The sequence below is a fragment of the Caloenas nicobarica genome, chromosome 37 (assembly GCF_036013445.1).
Source record: "Caloenas nicobarica isolate bCalNic1 chromosome 37, bCalNic1.hap1, whole genome shotgun sequence".
In the NCBI taxonomy this organism is placed as follows: Eukaryota; Metazoa; Chordata; class Aves; order Columbiformes; family Columbidae; genus Caloenas; species Caloenas nicobarica.
In genome coordinates, this window is record NC_088281.1 from 118904 (window position 1) to 137425 (window position 18522).

The 18522-nt window shown below is 69.2% G+C and overlaps 1 protein-coding gene across 1 annotated transcript; it reads right to left on the reverse strand.

Moving 5' to 3' along the window:
• Positions 1 to 18: 18 nt before the first annotated feature.
• AXL (AXL receptor tyrosine kinase) lies at positions 19 to 17225 on the reverse strand. The gene is made up of 20 exons (XM_065655134.1): positions 16966 to 17225; positions 15557 to 15779; positions 14852 to 14952; positions 14121 to 14303; positions 13478 to 13558; positions 13288 to 13403; positions 11720 to 11915; positions 11261 to 11400; positions 10132 to 10267; positions 9706 to 9735; positions 9124 to 9250; positions 7945 to 8027; positions 7239 to 7334; positions 6903 to 6980; positions 6119 to 6211; positions 5309 to 5433; positions 4323 to 4432; positions 3248 to 3488; positions 2058 to 2194; positions 19 to 879 (listed from the first exon to the last, which is right to left on the reverse strand). The coding sequence occupies exons 1-20, from the start codon at positions 17036 to 17038 to the stop codon at positions 579 to 581; spliced, it is 2670 nt and encodes an 889-aa protein (XP_065511206.1). The 5' UTR covers positions 17039 to 17225; the 3' UTR covers positions 19 to 578.
• Between the last annotated feature and the right edge of the window lie 1297 nt (positions 17226 to 18522).

Sequence of the window (18522 nt, forward strand, 5' to 3'; positions counted from 1 at the left end):
TCCGCCGGGTCTCGAGCAGGACAAGGGGCTTTATGGGGCTTTTTTGGGGGGGTCATGGGGTCACCCCCCCCGGGGTCCCAAAGCCGCGTAAAGTGCGGGGGGGTGCGGGGGGGGGGGAAACGGGGGGTCCGGGGGGGGGTTCTGGCCTTTGGGGGGGTCCCAGTTTTTTTGGGGGGGGTCTGCACGATGCTCCAGTACCTGGGGGGGGTCCCAGTCTTTGGGGGGGGGTCCCTGGGATACCCCAGTACCTGGGGGGGGTCCCTGCCCTTTGGGGGGGTCCCCACTATGCCCTTATAGCTGGGGGGGGTCCCAACCTTTGGGGGGGTCCCTGGGACACCCCAGTACCTGGGGGGGGTCCCTGCCCTTTGGGGGGGTCCCCACTATGCCCTTATAGCTGGGGGGGGGTCCCCAACCTCGGGGGGGGTCCCAGGATGTCCCAGTACCTGGGGGGGGGGGTCCCCACTCTGCTCTTATACCTGGGGGGGGTCCCCAACCTCGGGGGGGGGTGACCCCGAATCCATCGAGCTTGGGGGGGGGGGTCCCTGGCAGTGATGCAGCTGGTGGGGGGGGGTCCCCACTCAAGCCCCCTCCTCAGAGGGCGCGGGGGGGTCACAACTCTCGGGGGGGTCCCCGGGCGGGGGCGGACAAAGCACGTAACGCCTGGGAGCCCCCTCGGGCAGGGGGGGCGCCGGGGGGGGCGGTTTGAGGGCGGGGGGGGGGCCCCCGGCCGCCCCCCCCTCGTCCATGTTGACGTAGAGGGGGTCGGGGGGCGCGGGGGGGGGCAGCCCCTGCAGGGCAGCCCCCAGGGCCCCCCCCAGCTCCTCGAACGTGGGGCGATCCCGGGGGTCCTCGGCCCAGCAGCGCAGCATCAGCTCGTACCTGGGGGGCAAATGGGGGGGCCCCAAATGGGGAGGGGGCCCCAAAAATGGGGGGGTCAGGAGGTCAGGAACTGGGGGGGTTTGGGGGGGCTCAGGGGTTTGGGGGTTCAGGGGGTTCAGGGTTCAGGGGTTCAGGGTTCGGGGTTCAGGGGTTTGGGGGTTCAGGGTTCGGGGGGTTCAGGGGGTTCAAGGTTCAGGGGGTTGGGGTTCGGGGGGTTCAGGGTTCAGGGGGTTCAAGGTTCAGGGGTTTGGGGTTCGGGGGGTTCAGGGGTTTAGGGGTTCAGGGTTCGGGGTTCAGGGGTTTGGGGGTTCAGGGGTTTGGGGTTCGGGGGGTTCAGGGTTCAGGGTTCGGGGTTCAGGGTTCAGGGGGTTCAAGGTTCAGGGGTTTGGGGTTCGGGGGTTCAGGGGTTTAGGGGTTCGGGGTTCAGGGGTTTGGGGGTTCAGGGGTTTGGGGTTCGGGGGGTTCAGGGTTCAGGGGTTCAGGGTTCGGGGGTTTAGGGGTTCAGGGGTTCGGGGGTTCAGGGATTTAGGGGTTCAGGGGTTCAGGGGGTTCAGGGTTCAGGGGCTTGGGGTTCAGGGGTTCAGGGTTCAGGGGTTCAGGGTTTGGGGGGTTCAGGGTTCAGGGGTTTGGGTGTTCAGGGGTTTGGGGTTCGGGGGGTTCAGGGTTCAGGGGTTCAGGGGGTTCAAGGTTCAGGGGTTTGGGGTCCGGGGGGTTCAGGGGTTTAGGGGTTCAGGGTTCGGGGTTCAGGGGTTTGGGGGTTCAGGGTTCAGGGGTTTGGGGTTCGGGGGGTTCAGGGTTCAGGGAGTTCAAGGTTCAGGGGTTTGGGGTTCGGGGGGTTCAGGGGTTTAGGGGTTCAGGGTTCGGGGTTCAGGGGTTTGGGGGTTCAGGGGTTTGGCGTTCGGGGGGTTCAGGGTTCAGGGGTTTAGGGGTTCAGGGGTTTGGGGTTCGGGGGGTTCAGGGGTTTAGGGGTTCAGGGTTCGGGGTTCAGGGGTTTGGGGGTTCAGGGGTTTGGGGTTCGGGAGGTTCAGGGGTTCAGGGGTTTAGGGGTTCAGGGGTTTGGGGTTCGGGGGGTTCAGGGTTCAGGGGTTCAGGGGGTTCAAGGTTCAGGGGTTTGGGGTTCGGGGGGTTCAGGGGTTTAGGGGTTCAGGGTTCGGGGGTTCAGGGGTCCCGTCACTCACAGGCCCGGGGGGCAGCCCGGGGGGGGCCGCAGGCGGTGCCCCCTCCTCAGGAAATCCAGCACCTCGCTGTTCTCCACCCCGGGGTACGGGGTCTGGCCCCGCGTCGCGATCTCCCACATGGTCACCCCGAAAGACCACTGGGGGGCAGGGGTCACCTGCGGAAGGGACCCCGGGACCCCCCAAAACCCCCGGGACCCCCTAGAACCCCCTGGGGTCCCCCAGAACCCACTGGGACCCCCAGAACGCCCTGGGACCACCCAAAACCCACTGGGACCCCAATAACCCCCTGGGACCACCCAAAACCCACTGGGACCCCAATAACCCCCTGGGACCCCCCAAAACGCCCTGGGATCCCCAGAACCCACTGGGACCCCCCAATAATCCCCTGGGACCCCCCCAGGACCCCCTGGGAGTTTGAGAGGGTTCAGGGGGGCTTGGGGGAGCTCGAGGGGGGTCCTGGGGGGTTTGGGGATTTTTGGGGGGGTTCTGAGGGGTTTGGGGGGCTCAGGGGTTTGGGGGACTTGGGGGTTTGGAGTCTGTGGGATTTGGGGTCTCAGGTGTTTGGGGTCTCAGGGGTTTGGGGGCTCAGGGGTTTGGGGTCTCAGGGGTTTGGGGGCTCCGGGGTCTGGGGGCTCAGGGATTTGGATCTCAGGGGTTTGGGGTCTCAGGGGTTTGGGGGCTCCGGGGTCTGGGGGCTGTTTTGGGCTTTAGGGGCTCCGGGGTCTGGGGGCTCAGGGATTTGGGGGCTCCGGGGTCTGGGGGCTCAGGGATTTGGGATCTCAGGGGTTTGGGGGCTCCGGGGTCTGGGGGCTCAGGGGTCTGGGGGCTGTTTTGGGCTTTAGGGGCTCCGGGGTCTGGGGGCTCAGGGGTTTGGGGGCTCCGGGGTCTGGGGGCTCAGGGATTTGGGGTCTCAGGGGTTTGGGGGCTCAGGGGTCTGGGGTCTCAGGGATTTGGGGTCTCAGGGATTTGGGATCTCAGGGGTTTGGGGGCTTGGGGGTCTGAGGGCTGTTTTGGGGTTTAGGGGCTCCGGGGTCTGGGGGCTCAGGGATTTGGGATCTCAGGTGTTTGGGATCTCAGGGGTTTGGGGGCTCCGGGGTCTGGGGGCTCGGGGGTCTGGGGGCTGTTTTGGGCTGTAGGGGCTCCGGGGTCTGGGGGCTCGGGGGTCTGGGGGCTGTTTTGGGGTCCCTCACCACGTCGCTCTTGGTGCTGTAGACCCGCCGGGCCAGGGACTCCAGGGCCACCCACTTGACGGGGACGGGGGCGGCGCCGCCCTGGTGGTACCAGGGGCCCCGGTCTCCGCTGTCCCCACGGTGGCACCAGGGACCCCGGTCCCCAGTGTCCCCCGGGCGGCTCTGGGGTCCCCGGTCCCCCGTCCCCAGCTGGCGCGACAGCCCGAAGTCGGACACCAGCACCCGGAGGGAGTCGTCCAGCCTGGGGACGTGTGACAGTGTCACCGACAGTGTCACCTGGGCCACCGGGTCACCCCGGCACCAGCACCCGTGTCCCCCATGGGGACGTGTGACAGTGTCACCGACAGTGTCACCTGGGCCACCGGCTCACCCCGGCACCAGCACCCGTGTCCCCCATGGGGACGTGTGACAGTGTCACCGACAGTGTCACCTGGGCCACCGGGTCACCCCGGCACCAGCACCCGTGTCCCCCATGTCCCCTTGTCCACCCGTCCCCAGGTCCCCCCATGTCCCTGTGTCCCTGTGTCACCCCTGTACCCCATGTCCCCCCTGTACCCCCTTGTCCCCTTGTCCACATGTCCCCCATCTCCCCCCATGTCCCCCCATCTGTCCCCATGTCTCCTTGTCCCCATGTCTACCCATGTTCTCACATCCCCCTTGTCCCCCTGTCCCCATGTCCCCCCATATCCTCCTGTCCCCCCATCCCCTGTTCCCTGTCCCACATCCCCTGTCCTTGTCCCCATCCCCTGTCCCTGTCCCGTGTCCCCATCCCCTGTCCCCTGTCCCTTGTCCCCTGTCCCATGTCCCCTGTCCCTGTCCCATGTCCCCTGTCCCCTGTCCCTGTCCCGTGTCCCCATCCCCTGTCCCCTGTCCCTTGTCCCCTGTCCCATGTCCCCTGTCCCCCGTCCCCCATCCCTTGTCCCATGTCCCCTGGCCCCCGTCCCTGTCCCGTGTCCCATGTCCCTTGTCCCTGTCCCGTGTCCCCATCCCCTGTCCCATGTCCCCTGTCCCCTGTCCCCCGTCCCCCGTCCCTTGTCCCATGTCCCCTGCCCCCCGTCCCTGTCCCGTGTCCCACATGCAGTTCCGCGCCGCCAGGTCCCTGTGCACGAAGTTCCTGCGGCTCAAGTAGGACATTCCGGCTGCGATATCGGCCATGAACCCCACGAGGCGCTGGGGGGGCAGAGCCTGGGGGACCCCCGTGAACCCCCATGGATCCACATGGGCCCCCATGGACCCCATGGACCCCACGGACCCCCATGGACCCCATGGACCCCATGGACCCCCATGAACCCCCACGGACCCCACGAACCCCATGGACCCCATGGACCCCATGGACCCCCACAGACCCCATGGACCCCCATGAACCCCCACGGACCCCATGAACCCCATGGACCCCACGGACCCCCATGGACCCCATGGACCCCATGGACCCCCATGAACCCCCACGGACCCCATGAACCCCATGGACCCCATGGACCCCCATGGACCCCCATGGACCCCACGGACCCCATGGACCCCATGAACCCCCATGAACCCCCATGGACCCCATGGACCCCACGGACCCCACGGACCCCATGGACCCCATGGACCCCCATGGACCCCACGGACCCCACGGACCCCATGGACCCCATGGACCCCATGGACCCCATGAACCCCCATGAACCCCCATGGACCCCATGGACCCCCATGGACCCCACGGACCCCACGGACCCCATGAACCCCATGGACCCCACGGACCCCCATGGACCCCACGAACCCCACGAACCCCATGGACCCCATGGACCCCCATGGACCCCCATGGACCCCACGAACCCCATGAACCCCATGGACCCCATGGACCCCCATGGACCCCCATGGACCCCACGGACCCCATGAACCCCATGGACCCCCATGGACCCCATGGACCCCACGGACCCCCATGGACCCCACAAGGCGCTGGGGGGACACGGAGTCACCCCAATGGACACCCCCCCATGCACCCCACAAAATCCCCCCAACCCAGGACCACCTCCCACCTCCTGGGACCCCCAGCCCCCCCCAGGCCCCCCGGCCCCCACTGACCACGGGACTGTCCCCCAGTCGCGAGTGCAGCAGGAAACTGTGCAGGTCGCCGTGTTTCATGAAGGGCAGGATGACGACGGGGGCGGGGAGCCCCCCCGGGGGACCCCAACTCTGCAGACACACTCCTGACCCCCCCGGACACCCCTGAGCACCCCGACCCCCCCGCACCCCAAATCTGCAGAGACACCCCTGACCCCCTCATTCCCCCAGGGGTGTCCCCTGTCCCCCTGTCCCCTCCCTGTGTCCCCATGTCCCCAGGGGTGTCCCCTGTCCCCTGGGGGTGTCCCCACAGTGTCCCATGTCCCCTTGTCCCCGTGTCCCCCTGTCCCCTGTCCCCTCCCCACGTCCCCACGTCCCCCTGTCCCCTCCCCATGTTCCCGGGGTGTCCCCTGTCCCCTGGGGGTGTCCCCACAGTGTCCCATGTCCCCGTCCCCTCCCCATGTCCCCGGGGTGTCTCCTGTCTCCTGGGGGTGTCCCCACAGTGTCCCCATGTCCCATGTCCTCTCTCCCCATGTCCCCTGTCCCCTGTCCCCCGTCCCCCGTCCCCTGTCCCCCGTCCGCTGTCCCCTGTCCCCTGTCCCCATGTCCCCTGTCCCCTGTCCCCATGTCCCCATGTCCCCATGTCCCCCTGTCCCCCTGTCCCCTGTCCCTATGTCCCCTGTCCCCTGTCCCCTGTCCCCTGTCCCCTGTCCCCTGTCCCCATGTCCCCATGTCCCCATGTCCCCCTGTCCCCCTGTCCCCTGTCCCTATGTCCCCTGTCCCCTGTCCCCTGTCCCCTGTCCCCATGTCCCCTGTCCCCTGTCCCCTCACCGATGAGCCGCATGACGTTGGGATGATCAAACTCCTTCATGCAAACGGCCTCGCTCAGGAAATTTTCCAGCTCCCCCCGCGAGCAGATGGGCACTGGGGACAGACGTGGGGACACGGGGACATGAGGGGACAGAGGGGACATGGGGGACATGGGGGACAGAGAGGACACGGGGATGCGGGGGACACGGGGGGACATGGGGACATGGGGGACACTCACGGGTGACATGAAGGACATGGGGGACACTCACGGGGGACACGGGGAACACTCATGGGTGACACAGGGACACGGGTGGCACAGGGGGCACGGGGGACACTCATGGGTGACACAGGAGACACGGGGGGCACGGGGGACACTCATGGGGGACACGGGGAATACTCAGGGGTGACACAGGGACACGGGTGGCACAGGGGGCATGGGGGACACTCATGGGTGACACGGGGGACACTCACAGGGGACATGGGGGACACGGGGGACACTCACAGGGGACATGGGGGACACGGGACACTCATGGGTGACATGGGGGACACTCATGGGTGACACGGGGGACACTCACAGGGGACATGGGGGACACGGGACACTCATGGGTGACACGGGGGACACTCACAGGGGACATGGGGGACACGGGACACTCATGGGTGACACAGGGGACATGGGGACACTCACAGGGGACACAGGGGACACTCACGGGGGACACGGGACACTCACAGGGGACATGGGGGAAACGGGGGACATGGGGGACATTCATTGACACGGGGGACACTCACGGGGGACACGGACACTCACTCTTCATGGTCTTGACGGCCACCCTGAGGACGCCGTTGTCGTGGCTGAGCTGCCCCTCCATGACCGAGCCGAACTCGCCTGGGGACACGGGGGTCACGGGGGGGACACCCCGAACCGGGGACACCCCGAACCGGGGGCACCCCGAACCGGGGGCAGCCCGAGGGGGGGACACCCCGAACCGGGGACAGCCCGAACCGGGGGCACCCCGAACCGGGGGCAGCCCGAGGGGGGGACACCCCGAACCAGGGACACCCCGAACCGGGGACACCCCGAACGGGGGGCAGCCCGAACCGGGGACACCCCGAACCGGGGACAGCCCGAGGGGGGGACACGCACCCTCGCCCAGGGTCTTGCCCAGGGCCACCCGGTGCCGCTCCACCATGACGTCCCGCAGCTTCTCCTTCAGCTCCTCGCTGATCCCCAGGCTGTTCACTGGGGACGGGGGGCACCGGGACACCCCCGGGGCACTGCGTCACCCCCACGTCACCCCCGGGGCACCGGGACACCCCCGGGGCACCCCCAGGTCACCGGGTCACCCCCAGGGCACCGGGACACCCCCGGGGCACTGCGTCACTCCCACGTCACCCCCGGGGCACCGGGACACCCCCGGGGCACCCCCAGGGCACCGGGACACCCCTGGGTCACTGGGACACCCCCGGGTCACTGGGTCACCCCCAGGGCACCGGGTCACCCCCAGGTCACCAGGTCACCCCCAGGTCACTGGGACACCCCTGGGGCACCCCCAGGTCACTGGGACACCCCCGGGGCACCGGGACACCCCTGGGTCACCAGGACACCCCCAGGTCACCCCCAGGTCACTGGGTCACCCCCAGGTCACTGGGACACCCCCGGGGCACCCCCAGGACCGTGGCACCGGGGGTGGGTGCGGGGGGACAAGGGGACACTGGTGTGGGGACAGAGGGATGGGGGACGCGGGGAGAGTGCAGGGGGACATGGGGACACAGGGACATGAGGACACTGGGGACACTGGGGACACGGGGACACTGGGGACACGGGGGCACGGGACACTGGGGACACTCACGCGTGGCCTGGGCCGTGCGGCGGCTGTAGGAGCTGCGGACCCGGTACTGAACCACCGGCTCCCCCCGCGGGGCAAACACCTCCCTGGGGACAGGGACAGCGTGGGGACACCGTGGGGATGGGGACACCTCCTTGGGGACAGGGACAGCGTGGGGACACCGTGGGGACAGGGACACCTCCCTGGGGACAGGGACAGCGTGGGGACACCGTGGGGACAGGGACACCTCCCTGGGGACAGGGACAGCGTGGGGACACCGTGGGGACAGGGACACCTCCCCGGGGACAGGGACAGCGTGGGGACACCGTGGGGACGGGGACACCTCCCTGGGGACAGGGACAGCGTGGGGACACCGTGGGGACAGGGACACCTCCCTGGGGACAGGGACAGCGTGGGGACACCGTGGGGATGGGGACACCTCCCTGGGGACAGGGACAGCGTGGGGACACCGTGGGGACGGGGACACCTCCCTGGGGACAGGGACAGCGTGGGGACACCGTGGGGACAGGGACACCTTCCTGGGGACAGGGACAGCGTGGGGACACCGTGGGGACGGGGACACCTTCCTGGGGACAGGGACAGCGTGGGGACACCGTGGGGACAGGGACACCTCCCTGGGGACAGGGACAGCATGGGGACACCGTGGGGATGGGGACACCTCCCTGGGGACAGGGACAGTGTGGGGACAGGGACAGGGACAGCATGGGGACACCATGGGGACGGGGACACCTTCCTGGGGATAGGGACAGCGTGGGGACAGGGACAGGGACAGCGTGGGGACACGTGGGGACAGGGACAGTGTGGGGACAGGTACAGGGACAGCGTGGGGACAATGTGGGGACAGGGACAGTGCGGGGACACCGTGGGGACAGGGACACCTCCCTGGGGACAGGGACAGCATGGGGACAGGGACAGTGTGGGGACAGGGACAGGGACAGCGTGGGGACACGTGGGGACAGGGACAGCGTGGGGACAGGGACAGGGACAGCGTGGGGACACCATGGGGACGGGGACACCATGGGGACAGGGACACCTCCCTGGGGACAGGGACAATGAGAGGGGGACAGGGACACCCTGGGGGACACAGTGGGGGACAGGGACACTGAGGGGACAGGGACATGGGGAGGGGACGGGGACACCATGGGGACACTGAGGGGGGGACACCGGGGTCCCACCGCTCACCCGAACCGCGTCTCCTTCCGCCGCCGCCGCGCGGCCGCCACCCCCAGCGCCAGCGCCAGCGCGGCCACCGCGGCCAGGGCCACCACGGCCACCCACCACCCTGGGGACAGCGCCGCTGCCGCCACCACTGCGGGGACACCGGGGACGCGGGGACACCGGGGACGCGGTCAGGGGACACCGGGGACACCAGGACACCCCTGGGGACACGGGGGACACCCCTGGGGACATGGTCAGGGGGCACCCCTGGGGACACCAGGGACACCGGGGACACTGGGACACCCCTGGGAACATGGTCAGGGGACACCGGGGACACCCCTGGGGACACGGAGGACACCCCTGGGGACACCAGGGACACTGGAGACACCCCTGGGGACACCGGGGACACCTCTGGGGACATGGTCAAGGGACACTGGGGACACCGCTGGGGACACCCCCTGTCCCCTCCCGCCCCCTGTCCCCTTTGTCCCCCCGTCTCCCCCATCTCCCCTGTCCCCCCTGTCCCCTCTGTCCTCCCTGTCCCCCTGTCCCCCTGTCCCGTCTGTCCCCCCCGTCCCCCTGTCCCCCCGTCCCCTCCAGTCTCACCCGGCTGCGTCTCCAGGGGGGTCTCTCCAGCTGTGGGGACATTGGGGACGTCAGGGGGACAAGGGGACAAAAGGGGGTGGATGTTGGGGACAAGGGGGTGGGCTGGTGGGGACACGGGGTGATGGGGACAAGGACATGGGGGTGACAGGGACACAGGGGTGACGGGGATATTGGGGTGCTGGGGACATTGGAGTGACAGGGACATGGGGGTGCTGGGGACATTGGGGTGATGGGGACACGGGGTGACGGGGACATTGGGGCGATGGGGACAGGGACATGGGGGTGATGGGGACAGGGGGGTGATGGGGACACAGGGTGACAGGGACATGGGGGCGATGGGGACAGGGACATTGGGGTGACGGGGACACGGGGTGATGGGGACATTGGGGAGACGGGACACGGGGTGACAGCCCCGCAGTGACTCACGGGGCGGCAGCAGCACCGGGGGGCTCCAGGGCCCGTCCCCCCCCCCGGTGTAGGGGGCCACACGCACCCAGAGACCCCCGGGGGACGGGGACAGGTCCAGGGTGGCCTCCAGCGCCAGCCCCACGTCCAGCACCACCTGGGGACACGGGGACAGATGGGACACGGGGGGAAATGGGGACACGGGGGAGAAATGGGGACATGGGGGGGGAATGGGGACGGGGGGGGAAATGGGGACATGGCGGGGAAATGGGGACACGGGGGGAAATGGGGATGGGGGGGGAAATGGGGACATGGGGGGGAAATGGGGATGGGGGGGAAATGGGGACATGGGGGGAAATGGGGACACGGGGGAGAAATGGGGACATGGGGGGGGAATGGGGACACGGGGGGAAATGGGGACGGGGGGGGAATGGGGACACGGGGGGGGAATGGAGACACGGGGGGGGAATGGGGACACAGGGGGAAATGGGGACACGGGGGAGAAATGGGGACATGGGGGGAAATGGGGACACGGGGGAGAAATGGGGACATGGGGGGGGAATGGGGACACAGGGGGAAATGGGGACACGGGGGAGAAATGGGGACATGGGGGGGAAATGGGGATGGGGGGGGAATGGGGTGCAGAGGGTGCAATGGGGTGGAGAGAGTACAATGGGATGCAATGGGGTGCAGGGGGTGCAATGGGGTACAATGGGGTGCAATGGGGTGCAGGGGGTGCAATGGGGTACAATGGGGTGCAATGGGGTGCAATGGGGTGCAATGGGGTGCAGGGGGTGCAATGGGGTACAATGGGGTGCAATGGGGTGCAATGGGGTGCAGGGGGTGCAGGGGGTGCAATGGGGTACAATGGGGTGCAATGGGGTGCAATGGGGTGCAGGGGGTGCAGGGGCTACAATGGGGTGCAATGGGGTGCAGGGGGTACAATGGGGTGCAGGGGGGTGCAATGGGGTGCAGGGGGTGCAGGGGGTGCAGGGGGTGCAATGGGGTACAATGGGGTGCAGGGGGTGCAATGGGGTGCAGGGGGTACAATGGGGTACAATGGGGTGCAGGGGGGTACAATGGGGTACAATGGGGTGCAGGGGGGTGCAGGGGGTGCAATGGGGTGCAGGGGGTGCAGGGGGGATCCCACCTCGGGGCTGTGGCCCCCCCGGTAGCCCAGCCGGTAGCCCCGGATCAGCCCGTTTTGGGGTCCCCGGGGCGCCCCCCAGCGCACGTGGGCCCGATCCCCCTCCCGCTGCACCGTCACGTTCTCGGGGGGGGACCCCGGCGCTGGGGGGGAACAGGGGGGTCAGGGGGGGACCCAGGCGTCCGGGGGCCTGGATCCCCCTCCCATGGGGATCCCAGCCCCATGGGAACCCCACACCCACCCCCCCAGCCCCATAGTCCCAAATGAAACCCCCACATCTAGATCCCCCCCCTCCCCAGCACCCCCAGCCCCACGGGGACCCCCATATCCAGACCCCTCCCCCCCAGCCCCATGGGGACCCCCCAGCCCCACTCAGACCCCCCAGCCCCACAGGGACCCCCCAGCCCCACGGGGACCCCCCAGCCCCACACGCCCCCCCAGCCCCATGGGGCCCCCGCTCACCCCCCTCGGCGGTGGCCATGGGGACCCAGGGTGACCACGGGGAGGTGCCCTGGGGGGCCCGGCAGGACACGCGCACGCGGTGGGTGGCGAAGGGGCGCAGCCCCTCGATGCGGTGGCCGTGGGGGGGCACGGGCAGCACGCGGTTGTACAGCCCCCCCGCGGGGACGCTGCGCAGGTCCTGGTCAGCGGCCACCGCCTGCGGGGACACGGGGACACGGCCTTGGGGACACCCTGACCCTGCCATGGGGACACCCTGACCTTGGGGACACCCTGACCTTGGGGACATCCAGGCTTTGGGGACACCCTGACCTTGGGGACACCCTGACCTTGGGGACATCCCGGCCTTGGGGACACCCTGACCCCTGCACGGGGACACCCTGACCTTGGGGACATCCCGGCCTTGGGGACACCCTGACCTTGGGGACACCCTGACCTAGGGGACATCCCGGCCTTGGGGACACCCTGACCCCCCCATGGGGACGCCCTGACCTTGGGGACACCCTGACCTTGGGGACATCCAGGCTTTGGGGACACCCTGACCTTGGGGACACCCTGACCTTGGGGATGTCCCGGCCTTGGGGACACGCTGACCCCCCCATGGGGACACCCTGGCCTTGGGGACATCCCAGCCTTGGGGACACCCTGACCTTGGGGACACCATGACCTTGGGGACATCCCGGCCTTGGGGACACCCTGACCCCCCCATGGGGACACTCTGACCTTGGGGACATCCCAGCCTTGGGGACACCCTGACCTTGGGGACACCATGACCTTGCGGACATCCCGGCCTTGGGGACACCCTGACCTTGGGGACACAGTGACCTTGGGGATGTCCCGGCCTTGGGGACACCCTGACCCCCCCATGGGGACACCCTGGCCTTGGGGACACCCTGACCCCCACATGGGGACATGTCCCCCTATACCCCCCATGTTCCCCCAGTGTCCCCGTACCTGCACCGTGCAGTGTCTCAGGGGACTGTCCCCATGTCCCCCAGTGTCCCCATGTCCCCAGTGTCCCCATGTCCCCAATGTCCCCGTACCTGCACCGTGCAGTGTCTCAGGGGACTGTCCCCATGTCCCCCAATGTCCCCATGTCCCCCACTGTCCCAATCTCCCCAGTGTCCCGGTACCTGCACCGTGCAGTGTCTCAGGGGACTGTCCCCATGTCCCCCAGTGTCCCCATGTCCCCAGTGTCCCCATGTCCCCAATGTCCCCGTACCTGCACCGTGCAGTGTCTCAGGGGACTGTCCCCATGTCCCCCAGTGTCCCCATGTCCCCAATGTCCCCAGTGTCCCCGTACCTGCACCGTGCAGTGTCTCAGGGGACTGTCCCCATGTCCCCCAGTGTCCCCATGTCCCCAGTGTCCCCAGTGTCCCCGTACCTGCACCGTGCAGTGTCTCAGGGGACTGTCCCCATGTCCCCCAGTGTCCCCATGTCCCCAGTGTCCCCATGTCCCCAATGTCCCCAGTGTCCCCGTACCTGCACCGTGCAGTGTCTCAGGGGACTGTCCCCATGTCCCCCAGTGTCCCCATGTCCCCAGTGTCCCCATGTCCCCAATGTCCCCGTACCTGCACCGTGCAGTGTCTCAGGGGACTGTCCCCACTGTCCCCCGGCTCCCACGTCACCTCCAGCCAGTTCTGCCCCCTCCCCACCATCTCCAGGTTCCGGGGGGGCTGCGGCACCACTGGGGGGCAGAGGGGACACGGGGGTGAGTGGGGGCGAGTGGGGGACCCCCCGCCCCCCGTGTCCCCCGCTCACCGGTGACCGTGGCGGAGCGGGAGGTGGTGACACCGCGGGCGTTGTGAGCTTCACAGGAGAACGAGCTGCTGTGGGTCAGGCCTGGGGGGCACGGGGGTTGGGGGGTCAGGGAGGCACGGGGGGTTTGGGGGCTTGGGGGGCTTGGGGGGCACGGGGGGACGGAGGGGGTTGGGGGTCCTGGGGTCCCCCCAGTCCCCCAATGTCCCCATTGCCCCGCAATGTCCCCATTGTCCTTAATGTCCCCATTGCCCCATAATGTCCCCATCACCCCTCTAGACTCCCCAGTGCCCCCCAATGTCCCCAATGTCCTCCAGCCCCTATTGCCCCCCAATGTCCCCCAATACCCCCAATGTCCCCATTGCCCCCCAGCCCCCCAATGTCCCCATTGTCCTTAATGTCCCCATTGCCCCCCAATGTTCCCATCGCCCCCCATTTCCCCAAATAGCCCCCAATGTCCCCATCCCTGCAATGTCCCCAATATCCTCCAGCCCCTATCGCCACCAATACCCCCAATAGCCCCATTGCCCCCAATGGCCCCAATACTCCAAATGTCCCCCAATGTCCCCATTGCCCCCAATGTCCCCAATATCCCCACTGCCCCCAATGTCCCCAATACCCCCCAATGTCCCCGCTGTCCCCTCACCCGGGACCAGCAGCATGGAGGGGGAGCTGCCCAGGGGGTCCCGCAGGGAGTTGAGGGGGGTCCCGTCCTGCAGCCAGCGCAGCCGCACGGGCTCGGGGGGGCCCCGCGCCCCACAGCTCAGGTTGAATGGGGCGCCCACCCCCACGCGCACGTCCTGCGGCTCCTCCAGGAACTGCGGCAGCCCTGGGGACACGGACGGGTCAGGGGGGGCTCGGGGTGACCCCACCCTGGGGACACGGACGGGTCAGCGGGGGCTCGGGGTGACCCCACCCTGGGGACACGGACGGGTCAGGGGGGCTCAGGGTGACCCAACCCTGGGGACACGGACGGGTCAGGGGGGCCGGGGTGACCCCCACCCTGGGGACACGGACGGGTCAGGGGGGCTCAGGGTGACCCAACCCTGGGGACACGGACGGGTCAGGGGGGGCTCGGGGTGACCTCAGCCCTGGGGACACGGACGGGTCAGGGGGGGCTCGGGGTGACCCCACCCTGGGGACACGGACGGGTTGGGGGGGGCTCGGGGTGACCCCAGCCCTGGGGACACGGACGGGTCAGGGGGGCCGGGGTGACCCCCACCCATGGGTGATGTGTCACCAGGGAGGACTCCGGAGTGCCCCCCACCCATGGGTGCTGTTTCGTGGGGGGGGACTCCGGGGTGCCTCCCACCCGTGGGTGCTGTTTCATGGCGGGGGACTCCGGGGTGCCCCCCACCCGTGGGTGCTGCCGCTCACCCGCCAGCTCCAGGAGCGCCTCAGTGGAGAGGAGACGAGTGGAGCCCACGCGCGCCCAGCACTGGTACCGACCGGCATCGTCCCGCTGCACCGACGGGATGCTGGGGACACGGGGACATTGAGGGGACATGGGGACACAGAGCACTGGTACCGACCGGCATCGTCCCGCTGCACCGACGGGATGCTGGGGACACGGGGACATTGAGGGGACATGGGCACACAGAGCACTGGTAGCACCCAGCATCCACGGGACAGGAGGACACAGGATGATGTGACAGGGACAGGGGACACAGGACGATGTGACACAGGAGAGGAGGACACAGGACAATGTGACGGGCACAGGAGGACATGGGAGAGGACACAGGACGATGGGACGGGGACAGGAGGACACAGGACGATGTGATGGGGACAGAAGGACATGGGACGATGTGACGGGGACAGGAGGACACGGGACAGGACACAGGACAATGTGACAGGGACAGGAGGACACAGGATGATGTGAACACGGGACAGGGGACATGGGACAATGTGATGGGGACAGGAGGACACGGGACAGGACACTGGACGGTGTGACGGGGACAGGGGACACGGGACGATGTGACGGGGACAGGGTCACGGGACGATGTGACGGGGACAGGGGACACAGGACGGGACACGGGACGGTGTGACGGGGTCCACGGCCGCGGTGCCGCGCTCGGTGGCCACCTGAGCTCACTGGTCGCCACCCACGTGTCGTCGCCGAGCGGCACCTGCGCCTGGTCACTGTCCGCGTCCTCCAGCGGGCGCCCGTCCCGCCGCCAGCCCAGCTCGGGGGGGTCCCCGGGGGGGTCTCCGGGGGGGTCCCCGCGGCCCCGCACGCGGCAGCGCAGCCGCACGCGCTGCCCGGGCGACGCGGTGACGTTGGACGGGTGTTCCAGGAACGACAGCGCTGGGGGGACACGGGGGGTCGGGGGGGCGGTCCTGGGACCCCCAGCACCCCCCCAGGACACACACTGACCCCTGGGACTCCCCTGGGACCCCAATTGACCTCTGGGACCCCCGGACCCCTTGGGACCCTCATTGACCTCTGGGACCCCCCAACACCTCTGGGACCCCCAGCGTGACCCCCACCGCTCCTGGGACGCCCCCCCGGGACACTCACTGCCCCCGGGACCCCCCCGGGACACCCACTGACCTCTGGGACCCCCCCAAGCCCTGGGACCCCCCCCAGGACCCCCACTCCCCATCTCTCCTCAAGCCCCCCTGCTCCTACCAGGGGCTGCCCCACACAAACACCCCCCAAGTGCCCCGGGGGGACTCATCGTGTCCCCCAACAGCGGGGGCGGGGAGACTGTCCCGGACACCTGGGTCCCCCGAGGGCGTGGGAAGGGAAGTGGGGGGGTCACAGCCCCCTCCCGCTCCCCCGGGAGCCTTCAGGCATCCCCGGCATCTGCCCCACGGCAACGGGGCCGGAGGGAGGCCGGGGGGGGCCCGGCCGTGCTCACCGCCCCCCCCGCCATAACCAGCCCCAGATGTCTGGCGGGGACAGCGGGGACGGGCGGTGGCCCCGTGGCGGGGGGGGGACAGCGATTTCCCACCCCCGCCCCGTTCCCTGCTGAGGGGGGTCAAGCCCCGGTATGGCGCAGTGGGGGTAGACGGGGCCGTCCCGTTGTGGGGCAGCGGGGGTAGACGAGGCCGTCCCGTTGTGGGGCAGCGGGGGTAGACGAGGCCGTCCCGTTGTGGGGCAGCGGGGGTAGATGGGGCCGCCCCGTTATGGGGCAGCAGGGGTAGATGGGGCCGCCCTGGAGCAACCTCAGGGGAAACTGAGGCACAACGGAGATTACTTCCCTAAAAGGGGTCTCCCCAAAGGACCCTCGTTGGAACCCCTCAAAAGAGTCCCCTTCCAAGGGTCCCTCGGAAAGGGGGTGTCCCCCAAACCATCCACTCCAACCCCCCCCCAAAACCTCTTCTCTCCCGCCCCCCCCCAACTCCCGCAGCCCTTGGGCTGTCCCCACCCCCGGACCTCCCGCCCCCAAAATAAGGGTCCCTCGGATAGGGGGTGTCCCCCAAACCACCCCCCCGCCACCTCTTCTCCCCCGCCCCGGTTCCCCCCGGAACCCCCTCCCGGGACTCACCGGGCGGGGCCGGTCCCGACCCCAGCGCAGCGGCCACCAGCAGCACCAGCAGCACCGGACCGGGCCCCCCCATCGCTCCCAGCGGCTCCGGGACCCCCCGGGACCCCCCGGGACCCCCCGGCACCGGGAGCGGGAGCGGAGCCGCCGGTTGCAGCCGCGGAGCCGGGCAGGGGTTAACGGAGGAGGAGGAGGAGGAGGCGGAGGAGGAGGAGGAGGAGGAGGAGGGGGACGAAGGCCCCGGGATGGCGGAGGAAAGTTTTTGCCGGGACGCACCGACCGCGCCCGAGGGGGATGGGATGGGATGGGATGGGGGGGCGGGGGATGGAGCGGGCGGGCGGGAGCGGCGGGGGCTCGAACCGGGAGCGGAGGGACCGCGAACTGGGACCGGGGGGACCGGACTGGGACCGGGGTGGTGGAGCGGGAGGGGCCGGACCCGAATCGGGACCGGGGGGATCCCAAACTGGGACCGGGGGGACCGGACTGGGAGCGGAGGGACCGCAAACTGGGACCGGGGGGACCCCAAACTGGGACCGGGGGGACCGGACTGGGAGCGGAGGGACCGCAAACTGGGACCGGGGGGACCCCAAACTGGGACCGGGGGGACCGGACTGGGAGCGGAGGGACCGCAAACTGGGACGGGGGGACCCCAAATTGGGACTGGGGGGCCTCCAAACTGGGACAGGGGGGACCGGACTGGAACCGAGGGACCCCAAACTGGGACTGGGGGGCCTCCAAACTGGGACAGGGGGGACCGGACTGGAACCGAGGGACCCCAAACTGGGACTGGGGGGACCGGACTGGAACCGAGGGACCCCAAACTGGGACAGGGCGGACCGGACTGGGAGCGGAGGGACCCCAAACTGGGACTGGGGGGATCCCAAACTGGGACCGGGGGGGCCGAACCAGGATGAGGGGACCCCAAACTGGGCCCAGGGGACCCCGAACTGGGACTGGGCGGGGACTGAACCGGCTCCTGGGGGCCCCAAACTGGGACCAGGGGGCCCCAAACTGGGCCGGCGGAGCCCAAACTGGGCCCGGGAGGGGGTGCTTCCTCCCTGGCTCATAGTGAAAGGGGAAGGGGCCGGTTAGAGCCGGGACCCCCCCGGCCCCCCCGGCGCATCCGGGACTTTCTGCCGGGTTATTTTTACCCCCTGCGAGGGGACCCAGCACGGGGCGGGGGGACCCCTCGGTGTCCCCCGAACCAACGGGGACCCTCGTGCAAGGCTCGTGTGCCCCGTGCGACACCAGGGTGCCCGTGCAAGGCCAGTGTGCTCGTGCAACACCAACACACCCCGTGCAAGGCTCTTGTGCTCCGTGCAAAGCTTGCACAGCCCGTGCAACACCAACACAACCCATGCAAGGCTCATGTGCCCCGTGCAAGGCTTGCACAGCCCGTGCAACACCAACACACCCCGTGCAAGGCCAGTGTGTCCATGCAAGCCTTGCACAGCCCGTGCAACACCAACACACCCTGTGCAAGGCCAGTGTGCCCGTGCAAGGCCAGTGTGCCGCGTGCAAGGCTTGCACAGCCCGTGTAACACCAACACACCCCGTGCA

What these genes read in the sequence shown, in the direction of transcription:
- AXL (XM_065655134.1), bottom strand. Translation starts at nt 17,038, where the DNA reads ATGGGGGGGCCCGGTCCGGTGCTGCTGGTGCTGCTGGTGGCCGCTGCG. An exon ending in GGGGGGGCCACAGCCCCGAG is followed by an intron (nt 10,268 to 11,260) that starts GTGGGATCCCCC and finishes CCGTGTCCCCAG; the next exon opens with GTGGTGCTGGACGTGGGGCT. An exon ending in GGCCGTCAAGACCATGAAGA is followed by an intron (nt 6,212 to 6,902) that starts GTGAGTGTCCGT and finishes GTCTGTCCCCAG; the next exon opens with TGCCCATCTGCTCGCGGGGG.